This window comes from Notothenia coriiceps, unplaced genomic scaffold (genome assembly GCF_000735185.1).
Source record: "Notothenia coriiceps isolate Sejong01 unplaced genomic scaffold, NC01 NC01_scaffold00022989, whole genome shotgun sequence".
Classification (NCBI taxonomy): Eukaryota; Metazoa; Chordata; class Actinopteri; order Perciformes; family Nototheniidae; genus Notothenia; species Notothenia coriiceps.
In genome coordinates this window covers 36,299-42,779 of record NW_011355690.1, presented here as the reverse complement: position 1 = coordinate 42,779, position 6,481 = coordinate 36,299, and the positions used below count along the sequence as shown (strand labels likewise).

Sequence of the window (6,481 nt, the reverse complement as noted above, 5' to 3'; positions counted from 1 at the left end):
TACAGGCGATGACGTCACCTTTGCGCGTCCCCGCGAACAGGGCTTCAATCTACGGCAATTGGCTTCAATCTGCGGCATAACACCGGTACTCCTCCCGTCCTTTAGGGGAGGACATGTAGAAGGACTGGGTCTTGCGTTTTAGGCGCGCTCTCTTGGTGGCCAGGGACAGGCTGTGCTTGCTGGAGGCGATAATGTCAGTGATGAACTTGATGCAGTCCACACACACCTCCATGGTGGCCCAGTCCTCCGTCAGCTTTGAGGGCAGCTCCAGTTCCTCGTGAGACTTTAAAGAGCCGTGCTTGGATAACCTACATGGGACAGGAGGACAGGAAGGCATAAACAGGATCAGAGAGATATTGTTTTTTTACTTACTTTGACTTATTGTTGAAACTAAACATGTAATACATGGGTAACACAATCTGTGTGTCAGGGTGACTTAATCCTAATTACAAAAAGGGTATTTTCTCACTAACATGTAGTGGTCACTAGTCATGTGAATTGATTCATTGTTTGGGTTTTGTCGTTTTTCCTTTTCTTTTTATCAGCATTTGGATAAATCAACACTTTTTGAATAAAGATTAGGTAATACAATATATGCCCCAGCATTTTATGAAATTATGATAAAAAACAAATAAATACCTATGTTTTTTCATACTGGTGTGTTTAAATCGGTTTTAATCCAGAACAAAGAAGATTCATGATCAGGTATTGCATTACAGTTTATTGTTGTAGTCATAATTTGTTGCACTCTTTGCAGGGAGGTACATTTTAAAGGTAATACAGACTGAGGGTACAAGCTACACCGTAGTACATGCATAATGCAGTCACACTGTGGACTCTGCCCTGAACACCCTACTGCACTGGGAGAGTTCCCCTCTCAGAGAGACAGATCTACAACAGTCTCACCGCCATGACACCATCCAGGCAACACACCTGACCTACAAACACACCTTTAGAAACGAAGTATGTACAGGTACAGTAGATGACTGTTCAATATGTGAGTGTGATAGTAAAAAAAAAGGCAGTTATTAAGGCAGACATATATTAATGAGGAGTGTTATAAAGAACAAAATAGACACCCAGGCCAGTAATGATCTCTGAATGAGGGAGGGAAATCCTAAAGGCATCATATTGAGACTTACAGTATGTTGGTTTTTTCCTGAAGCCTGTACAGTGAACTGTGCATCTGTACAAAAAACATGAGGTGTTAATTATGACTAATCCGTACACAATACAAATACTTAATGTAAAGAAAAGTAAACAATTTAATATATAATATATATTTATCAACGCAAAGATACATTTAAAAATGCATATGTAAATCAAGACATGGCACAACTGAAAAAACTGACACATGGTACAGAAGGTAAAAATGTTGCTATACCTGTTTTACTCTTAGTGATTGTAGTTAGTTGCATATGAATGGACAGTAGGTTAAATGTGCTTTAATGGCCCTAAAAACATTTGTAATCTGCTTCTCTACTAGTAGAAATAGGGTTGACTATTACAACAACATATGTATCTGTTAATTTACGTCTGCTCTTTTGGGATCTCCCCAACTGGGGCTGTGGAGTGTGGAAGATGTGGTTATTTACCAGACACAAACGTTTTAATAAAAGTGTTGCATCATGGGAAATGTTTTTGAGCGTGACCCAGATATAACTAATGGAGACAGACAAACACACATGAAGGAGAAACAACATATCTGCAGCTTCACCTTTCTTTTTAGAATTATTCCTTTATGAAAGTGCAAGTCTTATGTGATTAAATCTGATTAGCTTAGCATTAGTTTCATTATTAGCATCTAGTTTTGGTTTTTCCATCTGAGAAACTGAGATTTAAAAACAGATTTCCAGGGGCCCAGTTTGTCTCATCTTGTAAGACAACAGCACATATTTTAGTTTGGGGTGACATGGATAAGAAAGCTGTTATCATTTGGCACTACATTTGAAGGAAAACCCGTTATTTGTTTTAATTGTGATGCAAAGAACGGGTTGCTTTTTTTCTGAAAGCATGCTTTTAAATATGCTTTGCAACGAGGAAAGTGGGAGGAGTTTCATTGATCATCATCAGCAAAATAAAACAGGGACTTCATCGAACAATCATTTACCGTATACACACATGTAAAAAAAAATAAACCCATAGAAAATGTACAGTTTGTTATTCCGTAGAGTCACTCTCAGTTACATTAAAGTCTCTCTGCAGGGCCAACAGTCCGTCTTCAGTCTTGTGCTTGAAGGTTTTAATGTGAGTTGGGCTGGACCACCCGGGTAATGAAGTAATTCAAAAGTCTGTGGCCAGAGATTAAAAGATCATCTATGATATGGTAAAAAACAACAACTGTATGCTCTTGTCTGAAAGAGCTATTCACGACGATCAGAAAACAGCGACAAACACCACACCGTCCACAACCGAGGTCCAAATCTGAGTATACGTGTACAGTAAGATCATACCCAGTGCTGAGTGCTTCTAATTGTGCCGAAGGAGCTGGAAGGAGCCAGAGATAGAGAGATGAGGAGTTTCAGATCTCCTTGATTGTCCGTTCTGACGGCCGGTGTTATGCCGTAGATTGAAGCCCTGCCGTAGACTGAAGCCCTGTTCGCGGGACGCGCAAACGTGACGTCATCGCCTGTGTTGCGCGTTCGTCTAGTTTAATAAGCTTCTTTCTTTCTTTTGAATGATATATTTCCCGTCATATTAAACAGCAAACGGCTGAATAAATAATGTGCATATAATTGCGAGGAGGCTCGTTTTAAGGACACTTTTCAGATAGTCACAATCTTCGTATTGGAACAAACTTCCGTTTTTGTCAAGGGGTGAACACTGAGGCATGAACTCAATTGCACGACTCAAAACTCAGACTCAGATAGCGTTTCAAAATAAAGACTTTACTGGAATTTTGCACAGTAATAAAATAAGGAAAACAAAACACTCTTTCGAGGAAAACTAGAATCGTGATCTATACTATAGCATAGGTCCGTGAAAGGTCCGTGAAAGGTCCGTGAGGTAAGCCGATACGTAGGTCTTCGAGAGACAACGAACTGACAATTAACAGGAGGGAGCTAACACAATATATACACAGGTAAGTAAAGGGGACACAGTTTGAAACAATCAGGGCGGGGAAAATAATCAAGGACGCAGGAGACAGAAAGGGGCGGGGAGCGTGGAGGCCTGAAATGAGAGCAAGAAATAATTAAGGGCATAGACATAAAGCACAAGACAAAGGGACATGACAATTCTAACATAAAGAATAAACTTTCACTATAAGTTTCTTGGACATGACAGTACCCCTCCTTCTAGGGACGGCTCCTGACGGCCCAGGCTCCTCTGAGTTGAGGCGGTCAAAATCCTCAATGAGGTTTTTGTCTACGATGAAGCGGGAAGGAATCCATTGCCGCTCCTCAGGACCATAACCCTTCCAGTCAACCAGTAACTGTCGCCCTCTACCCCTTTTCCGACTAGCCAATAGTGACTTGACCGTGTAAACCGGACCTCCATCGATCATCCGGGGGGGCGGGGGGGGTTTGACGGTGGGAACCATAGCGCTCTCCTTCAACGGTTTTAATTTCCCTACATGGAAGGTGGGATGTACCTTCATGGCCCTGGGAAGCCGTAGTCTCACTGAGACTGGGTTTATGACCTTGGTGATGGGAAAAGGACCCACAAACCGGGGAGCCAGTTTTCGGGAGAGTACGTGGAGGGGAAGGTCTCGTGTAGAGAGCCAGACTTTTTGGCCTGGCTGGTATACAGGGGCTGGTCGGCGTTTTCGGTCTGCTGCTCTTTTAACCAGTTGTGAATTCCTGCAGAGTATCTTCCTAGCCGCAGCCCACACGCGCCGACAACGCCTACCAGAGACGCGTACCCGGCCGCGACAAAATAATTTCACTGCGTGGCCTTTGCGTCTGGAAACTTCATTCTACCTTCTTCTACTATGGTGGTCTCTGTTACAGAAAAGTGAATAAATTGAGTCGGTTTGTAGGTGACGTAAACCCCAAAGGGACCAACTTTGAAGTATTGGGAGTGTATCTACCGTTAGACCCTCCCCACCTCCCACCCCTCTTCTTAACGTAACTAGTGACAAATTCGTCCATTCGGTCTCTAAACTGTCCTCACATTGTGACCCGTCACAAAATCCGTCTATGTCAGGGTTTTCTATATAGAAGGCATAACATGAAAAGTCAAGGAAGGACGATGGTGATGGAATCAACTTCGAAACTCATTCAGGTTTCCCGAGACCGAAGAAGGAGGAGTGGTCTGAGGATACTGACACGATAACTGAAACTACGGCCCAGAGGGTAAGATGTCACCCAGCTGAAATACGTTAAGTCACTGGTACTCTTTCTGTTCTGTTACTTCTGATTAACTACGAGGGAGTTGTTGTGCTGCCTATGGAGTGATGGCTAGTTAATGTGAGTAGGGGTCCGCCACGTCCCAAAATAAAGCCACCCGTTTTTCCCTACCCCAAGGAATCCGGGACATGAGCTGATGAGTGGAGAGTTAACTGTAATGCAATTTTGGCCATGGGGGAGGGAAGAGTAAGAGCAGGCGAAGCTCGTCGGCAGTCTTCGATCCAAAGTGGTTCAAATCTGGACGCATTGCGGATAGTAACCAGTCCTAGTCCTCCCGCTTACTTACGCTCTGCCCAAATTAGTTGGGAAGTCCTTGAATACTTATGGACCAGTACGGCAAACCGTAACATTATGCGAGAACGTCAGAAGGTCCGATACTAGTGCTGCACACTCCCTCAAAGACTTGCAAAGCAAAAACAAATAGACCTGCTGTAAGAAACTAGAGAAAACATAGAGAGAGTGTGGGAGTTATTGTTGTACAGGCGGACCAGATTGTCTCGACGTAGGTTTTACTTCAACAAACAGTTTCGACTTTTTCACACTTAAAGTACATCTTTGTCAGTGAAAAATACCGAAGTAGTAAAGGGGTCAGTCCAATCCTACCTGGTCTCTTCAATCGCGTCATCGGGACAACCGCGATGGCGGACTGAGAGCGTTCTTTCCTGTGTTCAAAAATCCGAACGATTAAAAAACATGTCTGCAAACACGCCCTCGTAAGTGCGCGATTAACGTCGAGAGAAAGTCAGGAGTGCAGGGCGAGTCCACGGAAGACCTCTATAGAGTCCCGACTTCCTCCCGAAAAGGGAGCGGGGGAGCTTTTTTCTACCAAAGTGGTGACGGGGGTATGCTCAATGGTACGGCCTAGGTGAGCGGTCAAGCACCACCTTCACCTACGGCAGGTTTGCTCCCCCACCCTCGCCAGGAGAGGGTCGTTGTTGTCTCTCCTGTTGGTTTGAGCAGTGGGGACACGAAAGGACCAGGTCCCTTCGAGAGCGGGGCCGTCTCTCTTTAACTAACTGCACCCTTGGCACTCACGACCGGCACTTCAATCCAACCTTCTCACCTCCGTAACAAACCTACCCTCGGCTCGTAGGAAACACAGACCGGTGGGCTAGTGGTTGGGCTCCATATATTCTTTCGGTTTCTGACATCTAGGACGGTCCGATCGCTGGAACAAACAAATTGACAAACTGCAGACAAGAAGGATGTCCGACCAGAGTGCTTACAGTTCGGACTGTGAGACGGCGGGCGGCGGTCAGTTCCGGCCTTGGGTAGTGGGTAATTTTGGGCCACCATCAGCGCGCGCTGAGGTCATGCTGTCCTTCCTCCATTATGCTCGGTTCCGAGACCTAGAAGGCCGCCGGGCAGAAGTGCTCCGGCTCGCCCTGGTGGTCACTAGTGAACCGAGTGGAGCGACGGACGTGGACGAGTGGACCTCAGTTCTCTTGATAGTAAAATATTTGTGCAGGACCAACCTGAGGTACCGTAGCTCTCCTACCCTCCAGGCCCCTACACCTCCGCACGGGACTAGACGCGAGCTTTGTTCTGAAGAAGGTCCAGCGCTTTATCCCGATAATGTTGGTGCAGGGATAAGGGTTGTCCGGGGACCAAGTCTTCTAGAGGGTACCCCTGAAGCAGTGACCGGACGGGGAGGCAGAATCTCCATTTTGGTTGGTCAAGACTGCCATCACCTGTCAAAAAGGTTCTACCGTAAAGTAACGAGACGGGTTCTACGGGAGTCGGATTCCTGTTGCCGCCTCCAGTACTACGTCTCTACCAAAGGCCGAAGTACCAAAGGGAATTCCTATAACAGAGGCTGGCCCGGGGTCAAACACAGTGCGAAGACCTTCCTCAAGACGTCCGGAGTAGCCACGGTGCCAGTCAGAGAGCAAGACCTATAGTAGGCCTCAGATTGCCGGTCTGTCTCCGCGGATTTAGTTTTGACCTCTGGACGGACGCGACGGACCAGGTCTAGGTAGGGAGAACTCGTTCGTGGAGTGGACCCAACTCATACGTGTGTTGTAGGAGGGATGAGACGGTGCCCGGACAGGGGTGACACAATACCAGATGGCGGCGGTGGACAAGGGTCAGGTGCCCTCCTCACTCCAGTGCAGGCAGACGACGGGTGCGAG

The 6,481-nt window shown here is 46.1% G+C and overlaps 1 protein-coding gene across 1 annotated transcript in view; it reads right to left on the bottom strand.

Annotated features, from left to right (window-relative positions):
• Positions 1-64: 64 nt before the first annotated feature.
• LOC104954200 (protein spire homolog 1-like) overlaps positions 65-6,481 on the bottom strand; it is a gene marked incomplete at its 5' end in the record, with an annotated part of 34,921 nt that continues 28,504 nt past the window's right edge. The window contains one exon of the mRNA XM_010781276.1: positions 65-308. Coding sequence (XP_010779578.1) covers positions 65-308 — 244 coding nt within the window. The remainder of the gene's footprint in view (positions 309-6,481) is intronic.